Genomic DNA, 18,277 nt, shown 5'->3' with positions numbered 1-18,277 from the left:
CACACGCACGTTGAAGTGCATAAAGCAACTCATTATCAGTGGAGTCAGAAAGTTGGGGAACATGAGCCCTGTAGAGAATCCTGCACCCCAAAACAAGTAGGAACCTCACTGGTCATCTCTCCAGCCCCCTATTATTCAGATCTGAGAAACCCAGAGAAGTTAAGTCACTCGGTGGTGGCAGAGAGTGGACAATACAACTTGTTTTCCTGACTCCCATGAAAATGCTCTTTCTCCTTGCTTTCTCATGGTGCAAAATCTGGCTGGTCTTTTGGCACATGGAGAATGCAATGCCCAGTAGCATGAAAGGCACTTTCCCAGAGATGAATGTTATGCTGAGATAATCTGTGTTAAGTGAGCTAATTTTGTGACTTGGCCCCATAGAGCACTGTGTGGCTGCCAGAGGGCCAGGAGGAGGATTAAAATTCCAAGAGCTACAAGTGGCCCCCATGAGTCAAATGACCTCCTTCTCATAGTTTCAGGAATGAAAAAGGAATCTAAAAAACGTCTTACTCACTCACAACCAGACTTCAGGAGAAGTGGAGAGGACATATTTTTAAAATTATTGATGAAGCTTATGAATTTATAATTATTTTTCAAAGCAGCAGAAATGGTTCCGTTGACATCTAAATTTACGAAACGTGGGGAGCCAACACTATCTCAATCCCTTTTGCAAATGTTTTATGCCTCTTTCCAAACTCTGTTTTAAAAGTGACATCTTTTGTTCATTGCCACATAATTTATGTTGATTGTAGAAACCATGAAAAGCATAAAAAAGGAAATTGAAATAAATTTTAATTTATTAAATTTATTTAATTAATCCTACCAATCAGATATATCCATTGTTAACATTTTGATGTATCCTTCTAATATTTTTTTCTCTGCATAATATATTTTTACACAGATATGGGCTCACATTGTACCTTACTATTTTGAAAACAGATTTTTTTTCCCCTCAATATACTATGAACCATTCTACTCTCATCTATAATAGGTGTATAGCAGTCCATTGTGTGATCATATGTCATAATTCATTTGACAAATCCCCTCTTCTTGACATTTCAGTTGTTCTCAGTTTGTTGTGCGTGTGTGTGTGTGTGTGAAGAAGATTGGCCCTGAGCTAACATCTGTTGCCAATCTTCCTCTTTTTTTTTTTTTTTTTTTTGCTTAAGGAAGATTGGCCCTAAGCCAACATCTGTGCCCATCTTCCTCCACTCTGCACGTGGGACGCCGCCACAGCATGGCTCAATGAGTGATATGTAGGTCTGTGCCCGGGACAGAAACCAGTGAACCCCTGGCCGCCAAAGCAGAGTGCGTGAACTTAACCACTTTGCCATGGGGCCAGCCCCTGTTCTCGGTTTTTAGTAATAAAAACAGTGTTGCAATCAAAATTCATGAAAATTTCCTTAGGTCAGATGCCAAAAAGTGCTTTTGCTGGGCCAAAGGATATCTGTGTTAAGGTTTTGAGATATGTAACGAACTTGTTCCTCCAAAGGTTGTATTAATTTATACTCTCACCAAAAGTACATGTGCTTGCCTATTCTCCCTACTCTCACCAAGTCTATATGTTATCACTGAAAATCAATCTTTGACTTTGCTTGTTTGAAATTAGGGGAGCAAATCACAAACTTTTTAAATATAATTACTGACCATATTTCTTTCTTTGTGTGTGAGAGCCTGTTCATCTCTTTTGCCCATTTTCTTATTGGAATATTTGTCTTTTTCCCAATCATTTGTAAGAGCTCTTTAAAGATATTACCCTTTGTTATATATGAAACAAACATGTTTCTACTTTATCATTTTCATTTTATGGAGTTTTTTGACATACATGTTTAAAATTTTTTATACAGTCAGAACTACTCATCTTTTCTTTATGTATGCTGCCTTGTCATTTATGTTTAGAAAGGGCTTCCCGACCCCCCAAATGTGATACGTTTATGTATATTTTTCTAGTTCTTGTATGTTTTTATTTTTTACATTTAAATCTTTGGTATAAGATTTGAGGTATGGCTCCAACTTTAGATTTTTTCCCCCAAAATGATTAACTGTTTATCCCAATTCCATTTATTGAATAGTCAACACTTTTCCACTGATTTGCAATGCTATGTTTATCAAATACTGCATCTTACAGAGTCTACGCCTATTTGAGAATGTTCTATTTTGTTTCAATGTTTCATTTTTTTTTTCCTGAGGACAATTCATTCCCCTCATTATTTTACTTTTGCAAATATTCTCACTCATTTGTTCTTCCAGATGAAGCTTAGAATCATTTTTTCCAGCTTGTCAAAATGGTTTGTCAATATGGTTTGTCAAAACCATATTGGGATTTTGATTATCATAGATGTATAAAGTAATCTAGGAAGAATTGACATATTTAAAATACAGACTCTTCCACTCCAGGATATAGAATGTCTCCCCATGTTTTTCAAAACCTCCTTAAATTCTTTATATTTTTTACAGTTTTCTTGATATGAAACCTACCTATCATTATTTGTTAGGTTTATTCCTAAAGTTTTGTGATTCTCTTTTCTGTTGTAAATGAGAACTTACCCCTTTTTAATTTCCAAATGGTTAGTGCTAATATTATATATTAAAAAAATTTATATCCCACAACTAGAAGGACCTGCAACTAAGATATACAACTGTGTACGGGGGGTGGGGGGGGGCAGTTTGGGGAAATAAAGCAGAAAAAAAAGTTTGAAGTTTGTGTACAGATAAATAGATTGATTGATTAATTGATTTATACAATCAGTCACCTTATTGAAGATTCTTATTTTTTTTTCTTTTTTTCTAAAGATTGGCACCTGAGCTAACAACTGTTGCCAATCTTCTTTTTTTTCTTCTTCTTCTTCTTTTTCTCCCCAAAGCCCCCAAGTACATAGTTGTATATTCTAGTTGTGAGTGCCTCTGGTTGTGCTATGTGGGATGCCTCCTCAGCATGGCCTGATGAGTGGTGCCATGTCCGCGCCCAGGATCCCAATGGTGAAACCCTGGGCCGCCGAAGCAGAGCACACAAACTTAACCACTTGGCCATGGGGCCAGCCCAGATTCTTATTCGTTTTAACCAATCTATGTTGATTAAAGAGAAAAGAGTATATGGCCATAAGGGATGGGCATTTCTTTTCCTTTAAGGTATAGTGATTTATAAATAGTATCTGCTAGTTCTGTACTGACATTCTTAATTTTCCTCAGTGCTAAAGATAAAATCTGATAACATTACTGTACAGAATGAAATATAAGCTGGTCCTTGCATCCAGGCCCTTGTTAAGGCCTTCATATGAATGCCACTCAAACTTCAATAACAGCCTATCAGATTTTCCTGGTGATGATGACAAAGCAAGGCCCTCTCCTATCATGATTTCTAGTGCCCAGTTTTTAGCTTTGTTCTCATCTGTTTTTCTCACAATATTGCAAACAGCCCAAGTTGATCTCTGTCATTGTACAATATTTAGTAGTTTCTGACGACGCGGAAACTGTGCCCCATGGAGTAGAAACACACGCAAATATTTCTAGCTTTGACCTTCAATAGAAGAATTGATTTTCATTTATGTAGCACAGCAGTTTTGTGTGTGTGCTCAGAGAACTTGACAAAATTTGAGGGAAATTAAAACTTTGCAAGGACAAAGCCGTCTTTATTGCTTTTACATTGAAGGACAAGGCTTTGGCATCCAGGTGGAAAAAAAGTATGGCAAAAAAAAGAGATAGTCATTAGTTTTCATTTTGCTATATGCATGTTTTGGATTAACTCGGTTAGTTAAACTAAAAAGGTCATAGCTACTGAGTGCTTTCTTTTTCTTCTGTATTTAATTGCATTAATTAGTGCTCTCTCTCTATATTGCCCTACGGGATCTAGGCAGGCCCTCAAAAAAGAGCTTTTGAGAGCTGTGGACACCATAGTATCTGACAGTTCAAAGTCTTTCTGTGAATTACAATACCCCTGAACCACAGGCACCCAAATTATCATAGTTTAAATGCAGAGAAACTGAGACCTATTTTCTCCATCAGATCAAAAAATCACTCTCCTCACCAATGCCATTTTCTGTTCCTATTTTCTTGAATGTAAGCTTTCAGAACTATTTTTAGGAATATTTGGGTATATACCCATGAAATTATTTTTGCAACAGAATGAAAATTGGTGTTTCCCACTCCACAGTCACAGTTAAAATTCATGCTCATAGCCACATCCTTGACTCTATGGGAGCCTGCAAATGTGGACAAGATCTCTTTTAATGAAGTTTAATTTAATAGGGCCTTTCTTACCTAAAATTGGCTTCCACTCCAGGCCATAGCTGTTGCCTCCGTGATGTTTTTCAAACTGTGTCCCCTGGAACCAGAGCAGGGCCCGTCCTTGTAAGCCAGAGTCACTCCCTCTTGTCTCTTTTGGAATTGAGGTTCTTTGTAAGATTTTCTTTGAACAAAAAGTTACACTGCTGTAAAAACAATAAAAATGAACAGTTTGAAAACCTAGCCTAGCTATTTCATTAGGCAGACTTTCCATAATTGACTAGATAATAGCAGCTCTTTGAGTAATGTGAGCATCTTATAAATGGTACCCATCTTTCTCTGGAACAGCTCCCTTCTTAGCCAACTGCTTAGATTCTCCAGCTAGTGATAACAGAAACTCAGGCTGAGGGTTTAGCTGCTACATGCAGTGTTTGCCATGAATCCCAAGCCTGTCTGCATCAGATGTACAGGGAGCTTTTCCAAAAATACAGATCCTTAGCCTCTACCAAAGATAAGAATCTCCAGGAGAGAGGAATCTCTATATGACTGAAGCCTTTCTGGTAAGCAAACTTTCACGTGTGTGCTTGTCAGGGTACCTAAAAGGATGAGAGTGGGGACTTCACCAGGCTCTTGTCCTGCTTGCTAACAGGCATTTGCATCTACAGCACTGCTTCTCAAACTTTCGTGTGCCTCTGAATTGCCCAGGATGATGTTCATTTCTAACAAGCTTCCCGTGATGCTGATACTGCTGGTCCACGGACCACACTTTGAGTAGCAAGGCTCTGGGTCGGACTTTCTCACCCTCAGCACCATTGCTATTTTGGGCTGGATAATTCTTTGCTGTGGGGTCTGTCCTGTGCATTGAAGGATGTTTCAGCAGCATCCCTGGGCTCTACCCACCATAGGCCAGTAGCGTTCCATCCAACTTGTGACAGCCACTAATGTCTCCAGATATTTTTGTCTGTAGTCAAATTTCCTCTGGGGGCAAAATACCCCTGGTTGAAAATCACTACCCTAGGTGATCTTGAGCCAAGTTTAAGGTCTGTTATTAAATGTGATTTGTTTGCACACTTAAATTATTAAAAGTCTGTATTCCGGGTTTGTCGGCCCTGCCTAGAGTATAAGCCTCAACTGAACAGAGGACTTATCGTATGTACCACTGTATCCACAGCACCTAGAAGGATGTTTGCCATATGTAGGTACCTAGGAAATATTTGAATGAATGAATGAAACCAGCAAAGTAGCACATGAAGCTCATTCTTTGAAGCTACCTTTTCCTATTTTCTACTCGGTAGACAGAAAAAGCTGGCTTTGCCCAATTCTCTACAAATCTTCTCATTGTGTCTTTCTCAACTCCTTGTTAAAGCCCTAAGCAGTCAGGGTCTCCTGGGCTTAGAAAGTGCCTATTGAAGTTCTCATCTGACAAATATTTTTTTCTTGACAAAGTTCTCTCCGAAAGGAGATCCAGCCCACGAGCCGTTTAATGACCGAGTTCTGAATGAGCCCAAATCCTTTGTGGTTTCTAAACTAAATGATCTCCTACAATTCAAAGCCAGCTTCATGTTCAGGGAGAGTCAAGGTCAAGCCTGAGCCACTTTGTGGAACATGAGTTTGTCATTAGCACCCACTTTTTCCCCTGTCTTTGCCTGTCACAGTCCCCACTGTCCTTTCACCAGTCCCTCCACTTACACCCTCTCACCATGCTGGTGAGGGGCTTGGGGGCACATCTGCGAGTCAGACACCATCAGCACTTGTCACCTCTTAGTGTCACTCCCTCTCAGAGCCAGAGAGCATGCATGCCTGTCCCGTTCAGTTCCTCTTTCTGAGGATCTCACAGGCCACCACGGTCCCCATGGCAGGCCTTGTGTGCTCTGCTTTGCTCATGAAGGCAGGACGGCCAGAGTGGGTTGGAGCCTCAGTGGGAAAATGTTTGCAACCCCACCACCCGTGCCTCCAGCCAGGGCAGTAGGCTAATCTCTTTATCTGGGCTATGCACCTGGTCCTCTTCTAGATCCGCACCCCAGGACCTTGTAGCAGGCTCCTCCCCCCCGCCCCCTTCATCCCTGCGTGAAGGATCTCTCTGCAGGTCTACGCATCCTTAGATTACTCTACCCGTTTGAGGGCAAGCCTCCGGTCTCCCCCAGCTCCATCCTCTTCCCATCCCTGTGCCCGCAGTCCAGGCCTCTGGGCATGATGCGTCAATCCTTCTCTCCAGCCGCCAGTCCTGGCTAAGCTTTGTTTCCAGCTCTCTCCGCTGAGCCCAGAGAGAGTGCAGTTTCTTCCTGCTCCACCCTGGCATCCACAACTTCATCAAAGCCATCACTCCCTTTGTCCTGAGGAAACCTAGATTTCCCCGCCAGCTTCCCCCTCTGACATCAACATTTCCCAGGCTGGCCTGTCCCACAGGCTTGGAGTAAATCCTACGATGCTCCGAGAGCCACGCTCGGGTGCACTGGGGAAATACTGGGTTTTCTTCGCTGCTTTATTCCTAGAACCTTTGGTGTGCTGATGCTCAAGGCAGTCTCCCAGAGGGAACCCAGGATTCGGGTTTCCCAAATGTGCTTGACACAGGCTCAGCCACACCATGCCCTCCTTCGCTTCTCCGGCACTCCTTGCTTTTAAACAGAGAAGTGTCTCAAGGCTCAGCCCTTGGCCTCCTCACCTTCTGATGCCTTGGGACGTCAGCCTCTCTCCATGTCATTCCCAAGTAGACGTTTATCTCCATCCTGGGCCCTTCCTCTGAGGTCCCGTTCTATATATGCACCTGCCCACGTGATATTTATTCACACTCAATCCCAGCAGGTGAGCTCCTCCCCCAGTGCTCCCGGCCTCGGGGGATGCTGCCATCATGCTCCAATGCTCCAGCCAGAGCCCGAGTCTCATCCTGGTCCCCCGCCTGTGTCTCATCTATGAATAATTGATGCTACCATTTTAATGTTTCTGGAATGTTTCCGGTATCTACTTCTCTCCATTGCCACGGCCACCCCCCTATTTCAGGCTAACATCATCTCTAGCTTGCAGTCCAAACCCCTCCTGACTGGCCCGAAGTCCATTCTTGCCTCCCCCACCCCAGTCCCTCTTTGAGACTTCAGCCAACGTGATATTGTCTAATTCTTACCTGATCATATCACTACCCAGCATAGAACCCTTCTTGGCTTCTGTATTAGTCCAAAGAAACAACCAACAGGAGATAGGTAGATTTATTTTAAGAAATTGGCTCCTGCCACTGTGGGGCTGGCAAGTCTGGAATTTGTAGGGCAGGCCAGCAGGCTGGAAAGTCAGGCAAGGGTTGATGCCACAGCCCTGAGTCCACGTTACACAGGGCAGCAGGCTGGAAAGTCAGGCAAGGTTTGTATGCTGCAGTCTTGAAGAGAATTCCTCCTACTTCAGGGAACTTCTGTCTTTATTCTTAAGGCCTTCAACTGATTGGATGAGGCCCACCCACATTTTGGAGGGTAATCTGCTTGACCCAAAGTCTACATATTTAAATTTTACTCACATCTGAAAATGGCCTTGTGGCAACATCTAGACTGGTATCTGACCAAACAACTGAGTGCGGAGCTTAGCCAAGTTGACATAAAATTAACAACCACAGCTTCTCTTTGCCCTTGCAATGGAAGCCAACATCCCAAAAGTGACTGCAAAGTTCCGTGCCAACTAGCCCCTGCCTTGCTTTTCCCTCCCCGTCTCCTGCTCACTCTGTAGCCCCATCACACTGGCCTCCCTTCAGTTCTTGGATATGCCGTCTGCCTCCTATCCTGGGGCCAGTGCACAAGTTGCTCCCTCTGCCTGAAAGGCCTTGCTCCCAGCTCCCAGCATACATGCATGCATGCACATGGGAACGCCCGCACACACATTGCCTGGGGAAGCCCTACTGAATCATCCCTCAGATTCTGTTCAAATGCTACCGCTTCTGGAAAGAGGCCCCCACCAGGCAGACGCCCCTGCTTCTCTGACTCAAAATAACACAACGCGTACTGATACCCTTAGCTGTGTGATTATTTAATTAGTGTCTGTCTCCACTAGACTGTAAACTCCTCGGAGGCAGAGGCTAGGCCTGTGTTGCCCACTGGAGTCCCGCCAACGCTCATAGACATTGAGTGAGGGAATGATCTGGAAAAGACCAGCTGGGCCCTGAATGTCATGTCTTCCACTCCTTGTAGGACTCATTCCAGCCGACATGGGGCCGCCATTGGGCCGCCATTGTCGTAGCTTCCCGGTATTGTCTTTTCTTGTTTTCTTGCTCCTGGCTTTGCAGACACTCTCTGTTCCTCCTTGAGTGGGTGCCACTAAGCAGAGGAGACCCCCTTGTCTGCCCGCCATGTGGCTCAGATTTGAAACTCTGCCTGCATGAGCCTCACCTCAGGCATCAGTTTCATGCCTTGAAGACAAATATTTAAGACAAACTGACATAACAAAACTTTTAACGGGAGGAAGAGGACTGGGGCCCTCACCCCTCCATGAGCCCTCATGTGCACATTTGTATATAAGTGCTTGTAGAGGTGAAACTACCACCATCCAGGGGCCAGCCCAGTAGCACAGCGGTTCAGTTCACGTGTTCCACTTCAGCGGCCCGGGGTTCGCTGGTTCAGACCGCGGGTGCGGACCTATGCACCACTTGTCAAGCCATGCTGTGGCAGGCGTCCCACATATAAAGTAGAGGAAGATGGGCATGGATGTTAGCTCAGGGCCAGTCTTCCTCAGCAAAAAGAGGAGGATTGGTGGCAGATGTTAGCTCAGGGCTAATCTTCCCCAAAAAAAATAAAAACTACTGCCGTCCAATCTATTAGTGAGGGAGGAGTCACATTTTTACTCTGTTGAGTGGAAACCCAACCAATGTCTGTAGACAGACCAGAATCTGCTCTCCTTTTTTCCTCTAACACTTGAAATAATGATTGACCTGTCTAAGTTCTAATCATTGTTCATATTTTCCTAGGGGCTTGGAAGTTTACAGACTGTAGGCCAAGAGTCCATGTTAAGTGGCTCTTAACCATCTCCCTTCACGATAAAGCAACATCCTGAGGTTGGGTCATTTTGTCCTGGACGCTGTGGAGCACCCATGAAATGAGCCTTCTGGAAGTTTCAGATTTGTTAGCTCCAACAGCACATGCAGGAGATATGGTCATGAAGACTTGAGTATAAAGCGAATCACAGTTTCCTTGTTTCTTATATCCTAATACAGAGATGCTTTATCTTCTTTCCAGCTGAACTCCTATTAGTCAAGGTTCCTCCTGCTCTGGTGGACGCCCTGGCAGCTGGTGAATGGCCTATGAAATGTCAGTGCGTGGGGGAATGGCCACTGTTCTGAATTCTTTGGGTAAAGGAAAAGAATCTTAATCCACATCTTTTGTAAATTGGGATTTTTTTCCTTTGCATTTTAAAAAAGCAGAGTCCAGTTACTCTATATGGTGAAGTTCAACCATTTTAAATTTCAATAATTTTGTCCCGGCCTTTGGGGCAGGAATAAATAAGATGGCAGACAAATGGGTCCCTCAGGATGTGGGCGCTCTGTTATTCCTCCAAGAAAAGAAGATGAGAGGGCCAGCCCTGATGGCCTAGTAAAGTTCACTGTACTCCATTTTGGCGGCCCAGGTTTGGTTCCCAGTCACAGAACCACACCATTGTCTGTCAGTAGCCATGCTGTGGTGGCGTCTCACATAGAAGAACCATAAGGATTTACAGCAATACACAACTACTACTGGGGTTTTGGGACAGGCAGAGGGGAGAGGGAGAGGAAGAACAAAGGAGGAAGATTGGCAACAGATGTTGCCATAGGGCGAATCTTCCCCTGCAAAAAAAAGAAAGAAGAGAAGATGACAACTTTTGGAGAGTGGCTTTGAAATAACTATGTATTAACATACATATACTTGAAATAAGTATATAATAAGTATATACATAACTTACTTAAGACCACTAGCAAGCCTAGGACTTCTCGTTGAGTGAAAACCTTAGTCAACAGGCAGTTTTGGGTCCCTGAACTCATACTGGACAGCCCCCCTCCTGTCCTCAGTTCCCCTAATTCTTTGCCCATAGGCTGATGGTGAGGTTAATTCTAGATGGAGATTCTGTTACTATTTCCTCTGTGCTGACAGCTCCCAACCATTTGGCGGGGGGGGGGAGGGCATGTGCTTTATGAAGGAAAAGACCATTCTAAGCTTTTAGGTTTTCTTTCAAAACCCTCGTGTATAAAAGTGTCCTTGAGCTTGAGAAATACTGACTCCTGTGAACTTGCAGAGCTGTTAGAGGTGTCCCCCCCAGATTCTAGTGCTCTTTAACCATGAGCTACTGCAGACTTCAGTTATGCCTTTTCAACAGCTGTGTTTAAACCACAGAGAGCGGCCCTAAGAAACAGCCGCACAAGTGTTGCCAATGACAAAAACCAGAACCAAGAACACAAGTGACTGAAGATTAGAACAGGAGCCCTCCTTCTGTGCCCCGCGACTCGGGCCACAGGTGCTCCTCACCCCCAGGATGTCCATTGGCATCAGCCTGAAGGTCGAAGAGGAACTTCTTTTGTCCTCAGATGAGAATTTGAAGCCCTGGGTTTCAGGGCCCCATTTTCACATCCGCCCTGGATGCAGGCAGGCCTGAAAGCCACTGGTCTGGGGTGGCTGTTGAATTCATATGTGAAAGAAACAGCAACTTCGGGGTGCCCTGAGCTAGACAGCCACCCATCTTACCTGGCTCTCCCAGGTGGTGCTGACCAGCTGTGCGAGACGGTCTCTGGACCAGCAGCCGCTATGGACACATTTAAGAGGAGTTACAGCCTCCCAAAGAGCTTGGGAGAGGCATTCCCGGAGAGGGAGGAGTCGCTGGGCAGTGTGACTCTGACAGGTAGGCCTGGAGGGGTGGGGACACTGGTCCTGTGCGCCCAGCATCATTCCTCCCTACCTGCCAGGACAATTGGCCTTCCATTCAGCAGGCAGTTCTTGAGGACCTACTGTGTGCTAAGACCCCCCTGCTGGACCCTGGGAACATGAAAGTGGGTAAGGCCTGGTCTCTGCCCTGGAGCATCAGCTGGGGAAGATATGGAAATAAATCCTTGTATTAGATGCACCAACAGAGGTCCCCAGTCTTCCCTCCAGCCTGCGAATACCACCAGCAGAGAACAAGTCTGTTTAGTGCCTGCTGCATCCCCAGCTCCCAGCACAGGGCTGGCACCGAATAGCACAAAACACATCTATTGACTGGATGAATCAACGAGTGTAAGCACGATGAGAGCCCAAAGGAGGAAATAAGAGAAGCTTGAATTGGACCTTAAAGGATGAGGATCATCTACGCAGACAGTGGGATAGGGGGACCCGGGTGGAGAAGACGTCACGAGCTGATGGCTGGAAGGATGAAACAGCATTTCCTGTTCAGGAGATGCAAGGAGACCACTGTGCACTGAGCCCGGGCTCTGTGCAAGACTGGGCTGCAAAAGAGAAGAGCCAGGTCCACGAAGACCTCAGGCGCCTCACAAGAGGCCCGCGTGCCTTTGTCAGGTCTGCACTTAGAAAGCTGGGTCGGGAGATTCATGAGGAGAGCAGACCGGAATGGGGTGGCCACACTGTGGCCAGGAGACTCACTAACAGCCCAGTAGGACCCCTCCCCAGGCGACATCTCTGCTCATTTGTGGATCCCCCATGGCCTCTGGCACAGTATTTTGCATATAGTGAATAATTCATCAATAACGGTTGACTTTTTTTTTCTTTTTTCAGTTCTGTGGTCCTTCTGTCTCTGAGCTCTGAATCCAGGTCTTCTGATTCCTCAACTTCTTTTACATAAAGAGCTCTCCAAATATTTCGTTTAAAGGTTTTTGGGTTGAGTTTAATTCTGAAGCCTCCATTTACCATGTCTGTGGAATTCTAGCCTTCAGCTCACTTTGTATCAAAGGATCAGCCTTTCGAAAATGTACCTTGGAGCTACGAGATGGCTAGAGTTTGTCTGGAGGGCTAGCAAATACTCACTTTGTCAAGCCATTACCACCCAGATAAGTTTTTCATCCTGCATTTTAAAATATTTCCCTTGACAAATCAGTCTTTATACTTTTCTAATTAAATTAACACAAATATTATTGGTTGGATGGTTGTTCTTTTTAAACCTATATCTGACTTTCTAGTTTTCCTAGCCATATTTGCCAGAGCTAAACAGATACAGTTGATTTCACAGCGGACATAAGGCTAGTGAGGCACCGGGTCATAATTAATTTAGGTCTCAATGGCACCCGGTTGGCACCGGTAGAGACGTGACCTTATCTTTGATGTGTTCAAAGCCAGTTATTTTTACCCTGTTGCTTAGGGAAGTCCGCAGCCGCGTCGTCTCTGTTTTCTCCTCATTACAGAATCGGCGGAGATGCCGCCCACTGCCCAGGGTGAACGCTTTGGGAGCCCGGGGCCTCTCCAGATGCTGCTGAACTTAACACCGCTTCCTAGGGCAGCCCCCCAGGGTGCCAGGCGGGTGGGCCACAGGCCAAGAAAGGGTGCCCTGCTTGGCAAGGCCACTCAGAGTCCTTGGGATGGCCCCACGCTGTTTATTTATTCTAAGTAGAAGGGTGCCCTCAGCAAAGAGGTGAAGCGGAAGGCCTATTCCTTCCTTTCCGTTTCCCTGCCCTCCTTTCTGCCTTCTCTCTGTGGGGTTGGGATGTTCTCAGATAGCAAAGCCTTAGGCTAAAGGGCTCAGGGCAGATTTCAGGCCCCCCGACAGCCTCTTAAAGAAGATTGGGGTAGGAGCCTGCCCAGTTGCACAGTGGTTAAGTTCACATGCTCTGCTTCACTGGCCCAGGATCATTGGTTCAGATCCTGGGCATGGACCTACACACTGCTCATCAAGCCATGCTGTGGCAGCATCCCACATAGAACTAGAAGGACTTACAACCAGGATATACAACTATGTGCTGGGGCTTTGGGGAGAAAAAAAAAAAGAGGAAGATTGGCAACAGATGTTAGCTCAGGGCCAATCTTCCTCACCAAAAAAAGAGAAAGATTAGGGTAGAGGGAAGGGGCCCCTCAAGTCATGATGGGTGAGTTGTGGGTTCTGTCCATGAGTGACAGTAGCCCTGTGGCGGGGCAGACAGTGCGGCTCTGCAGACACCACTGGCTGATCCACATCAGTAAGTTCTCGAGTGAAAATGCTTGGGTGACTGGGTGTGATTTGTGAAGGGGCCACTTCTTGTGAGCAAAGCTGTGTTCTCTAAGTTTAGCTCTTTATCGTACACGTGAGTACGTTTGGGTCCATAACAAAGAGGAATGTGGAGTAAGAGGCGTGTCTGCCATGTGGATGGGGAGTATTAACAGGCATCCTAGAGCGGGCTCCTCAAACTTTAAAGTGCACAAAGTCCAGGGGGATCTTGGGAAATGCAGATTCCGTTTCAGTAGTTCCAGGGCCGGGCTGAGGACCTGTTTCTCTGCCAAGCTCTCACATGACGTGGACGCTGCATGGACCACACTTGGAGCAACAAGGCCATGGAGCAGTGGTTCTCAACTTTGGCTGGGCAGCTTTTAAAACCCCTGAGGCCAGACTGTACCCCACCAGTGAAATCAGAATCTCTGAGGGCGGGACTGAAATAGTAGTAGTTTTGAAAGCTCTCCAAGTAACTCCTGCCCAGGTTGAGTTCGTCTGGGGGTCTCAGTGGACAATGGGTCTCATTGCTACCACTTTGGAAATTTACCAAAACTATGTTGCAACTGTCGCTGTCTGACAGTGTGTCTTTTAAGTGGGTATGAATTAAAATGAACAGCTCCCTTTAATGTTATCGGCTTTATTTTGAGACAACATCATGCAGTTTCTCAAAATTTCCTCCAGCCACCAGGGTCTGCTCTGCTGTGTTTATCTCAGCTGAAGCCCTCACAGATATTCTTGCCATTCTCAATCCCCCTGTGGCCTCCTGATCTTACTGCACAGCCAGCTCTCCTAAATTCTTTCTGGCTAGCCTAATAGTGAGGCCCTCATGTGAGGAGTCTAGATGAGAATAAAACGGATGTTTTATCCCCCCACAGAGCAAGGGTTCTCAACCCCTGCGGCACGTTAGAATCACCCAGGGCGACTCTGATTTAATGGGTCTGGGGCAGGCTCCATGCATCAGAGGAGATGTAACAGCTCCCTGAGTGATCCTACCGTGAACTCAGGGACGAGAACCAGGCTGTAAGACAAAATGAAACTTTAAAAAATATACATATTTATATTTTCTTCAACTTTTTTTAAACTGGTTCTAAAAAATAATAAAAGATGCTGGTCAAACAATAAAATACAGGAAATTATTTTTTAAATATACGTTTCATGATTTAAAATATATATATGTATTTTAAAATCTATATTTCCCCCATCCAATACTTGGTACTTTTGAGAAGGCCAATGGGCAAAGTGGGGAGATCCTTGAGCTGGATTTGGAGCACACCGGCAGAGAAAGAAAGTGTGGCTGATGTAAATATCGGGCTGTATTAATCAAGGCAGCGCTGGCTGCTGTAACAAATGAAACCCAAATCTTCAGCAGTTTAACAGTGGAGGAATTTGGTGCTCATGTCACAGTACAGCCCAGCAAAGAGGTCACAGGGGTGGCCCTCCTGTGTGTTGTCACCCAGACCCCTGGTTTGTGGCTTCACGGTGGGACGGGAGAGAATGGGCGGGGCTGGGGGAGGTTCCCACGGCTGGGCGGGGGGAGGGGGGATGTTCTCCCACTCCATTGGTCAGTGCTCAGTCACGTGGCCACTCCCAGCCTGTGAAATAGTAAGGGCAGCCCCAAGCGCTAGCCAGGAGCACGAAGGTTGGGAGCCAGCCAGTCCTGGGGGGGTCCCAGCACATTTGTGTCTGGTGTCAGAAAGGCGCAGGTGCCTGGAGGCCAGGTGTGGGCAGTGCCCTTGCAAATGCAGACCCTAGGCCGCCCAGGTGCGGGCCCTGCAGAGATCAAGTGCTACGTTAAGGGCGTGTGCTCTTTTTTCTTCTTTTCTCCACAGATATTGCCAACGGCACCAGTTCAGGGGGGTACCGCCCACCTCCCAGAACCAAAGAAGTCATCATCAATGGCCAGACTGTGAAACTTAAATATTGTTTCACCTGCAAGATTTTCCGGCCCCCGCGTGCCTCCCATTGTAGCCTTTGTGATAACTGCGTAGGTGAGTAGCAGCGGAAATTGCCTCTGTTCCACCTCTGACGCTTGTGCTAAACTATCTGCCGCTGATGGAGGAGCTGACTTCCTTTGAATATACCTTGTGCTAAAGAGGGTCGGCACGTGTGTCTCTTTGATGTTTCGAAAACAACTCAATAATAGTTAATATTTTGACGTATTTGCTCCTAATCCCGTTTGCCGAGTCTAGAATTAGCAAACCCCTTCGTTTGTTTTTTATTTTTACGTCCTACAACACCCGCTCTACCAGGACAGTGCCCTCGGCCTTCTCCCACCGAGCATCCCACCAGAGTAGAGGTTCTTTGTTCCCTGGAGCTCCCAGATCAGCAGGCACTTGAAATAAAACCATGTCACCCGCACGTCCCTCCTTTGCCCGACGTGTTGGCCGCAGGTGCTCTGTGAACTTCTCCCAACTCCTCAGGGGCGTTTGCTGTGGGTTGCTGGAGAAGCAGAGAGGCAGACGCCAGCGGACTTCCAGGCCTACGGTTAGGATTGTCACTCCTCCCAGAGACCACCAAGACCTCCCCTCTCTGTCTGCTTGCTCCCTCCACGACAGACTAGGGAAACAGGCGGAGGGAGCGTGGAGCGCAGAGCTCCTCCATTCTAAGACTTGACCCTACGGTTCAGCCACCAGTGACCCAGCACAGGGTTTCCACCATGATGTGGTCCTAGCCCCTTGGGATGATTTGGCAAACGCTTCCTGTCACTTCAGACTGAGAGCTGCTCCCCGCACTCACAGCCCATCTTCTTTCCTGGGCTGACGCCTCTTAGAGATGAGGTTGGCAAGGAGATGGCGGAAGACCCAAGTTACAGGAAGCTAGCGAGAAAAGGATGCAGGTGTTGCCCACCTGGGGAAGACCCATGTTTTTTCCAGAGTACCATATTCTCCCTCTACTAGAAATGACTGAGGATCCTCCTGGGCGAATAGGCACGCAAATCCTCTGTTAGCTCATATCTGAAAGGATAGAACGCTTCAGAACAAATTTGGTTTCCCTTAGCAACACATTATCGATCGCCAACACTTTCTGAGTCTATTAGAATTTGAGGTCTCAATTCTTCTTGAGAAAAATAAGATATTATAATGTCCTTCCTGTTGTGCAAAGCAGTTTTCCTTTTACTTGTCTGAAATTTACTTTGTCCTAAGTTTAGTAATCTACAATTTGGTAGCAAGTCCATGTTTTCCCTATCAGATCTTGTCTTGGTTTTATTAACTTAGAGAAATTACTTTTCGCCTTTGCCTCTTCAGTGGGACAGCGTGGAATTTTGTTTAGTCTTTCCCATGCAGGAAGTAGCCTATGCTTAAGAGCCTGGAGTCTGGCCCACGTGGCCTGGGTGCAGATACTAGCCTTGTGACTTAGAGAGGCTACTCAAGCTCTCTATGCCTCAGTTTTCTCATCCCTGCAGTGGGATCTTTAACAGTATCTCCCTAATGGGATGGGTGAGAGATTAAATGCGTCAACACTCAGAGCACTCAGAACGGTTCCCGGCTTATGGCGAATGCTCTGTAATTGTTGGCTGCTATTACTGTTATTACTTCTGCCCCCTTCGTATTCTTGATTGGCTTTCTCTAGACAATCTCCTCATCTGCTGTAGCCCTCTGCAGGTGTGATGACCAGCACTACCCCTGGTCCTGTCTGTGTGGCCAACGAGGATTTCCACAAGGACACACGACAGCCTTTGTTTGATTTCTGACACCCTTCCTGGTCACCTGGCCCCAGTGGCTATCCCATGCCCATCTTAAGGACACTTTTAAACCAAAGCAGCGCAGTTGCTTACATATCTTCAGGGGAACAATCTGTAAGGATTCTCAGGACCCTTGCTTGGGCTGTAACTTTGATATAACATGGTGGAATATTATATGATGGAATAGTATGTAACTGACACGCTTTCCCATAAAATCTTTTGTTCTTTTGCAGGCCTTCTCTTGGAGGCCTAATGACGTATTCCACTTGGCATTTATGGGTAGGAAGCTGTTATCTACAAACCTGAAGAGTCTACTGGGCACCTCCTTCCCTTTGTCATTTATAAAGATGTTTACCCATTAGCAGACACCAGGCTGTTTCTATTCATTCATTTTTGAATGGGTCTCAGTCCTCTGTTTCTTATCTCTAGGCTGATTCCTAATCATCATAAAACTTTCCTCCCCACCTCATAGTGTTTTAAAGTTCCCTTTGGACTATTGTAAAGCGCTCTAAAAGTTCATGTAATTCTCTCATTGGTTCCCTCGATGGCCCATAGGTTTATGTGTTCTTGAAAGAACCCTGATGAATTAGATGTAAAATCCCCTTACTGAAATTATGTGTCAACCCCAGTTAATGGTGTGCTTCTCCTCTCGTGTAACTGTTTCAGGTAGTAGCGTTTCTTAGAGAAACTGCCAGCTGAGAAAATAAGAGCCCTCAGTCTGTAGCATCCAGGGGCCCTTCTGCAACCTTTCTGATACATAAGTCACAGGGGCAATCCAGTAGCCCACAAGCAAGCACCGTGGTGTCCTGTAATTGGGAGGCAGGCGCAGAACAGCGGAGGGAAAGGAGAGGAAGGGGAAAGTTTGGGGGTGGCTCAAGAGGAGAAAAACTGGGCCAAGAGCACATGACCAGCAGCTGCCTCTAAGCATCATTTGATAGTCCTAGGGCTGGAGCTTGTCGAACCCTGATCAGAGCCCCCCTCCGTGGAGGACAGGTGAGACACGTAGCATATGGTTGATTGAAAATAAAGCTACTCACAGCACTCCTGGAACAACCACACCGTGATGCAAACGTCCATTGCTCTGCTTTTCCACTTCATTACGCTCCATTTGGGCCTTTGGTGTGACCCATTAGCAGACCAGTGAATTGGACCTTCTGCATTCCAGAAAATAGAGTAGAAAGCAGATGTCTCCAACTGAGAAATGTAATTGCAGAGTTTGCCACTATTTTATTTTTAGAGAGAAAGTTTTTATTGGAAGAATTCTCCCTTTTA

At 45.9% G+C, this 18,277-nt stretch overlaps 1 protein-coding gene across 4 annotated transcripts in view; it reads left to right on the top strand.

Moving 5' to 3' along the window:
* ZDHHC14 (zinc finger DHHC-type palmitoyltransferase 14) overlaps window positions 1-18,277 on the top strand; it is a 275,559-nt gene that overhangs the window by 182,377 nt on the left and 74,905 nt on the right. For all 4 annotated transcript variants that reach the window (XM_014846956.3, XM_014846958.3, XM_070484686.1 and 1 more), the window contains one exon: window positions 15,153-15,311. In XM_014846956.3, the coding sequence (XP_014702442.2) occupies window positions 15,153-15,311 (159 nt within the window). The remainder of the gene's footprint in view (window positions 1-15,152; window positions 15,312-18,277) is intronic.

The sequence above is a fragment of the Equus asinus genome, chromosome 1 (assembly GCF_041296235.1).
Source record: "Equus asinus isolate D_3611 breed Donkey chromosome 1, EquAss-T2T_v2, whole genome shotgun sequence".
Lineage (NCBI taxonomy): Eukaryota > Metazoa > Chordata > Mammalia > Perissodactyla > Equidae > Equus > Equus asinus.
The sequence above is the reverse complement of the archived record's forward strand: the minus strand, read 5'-3'. Positions and strand labels throughout refer to the sequence as shown.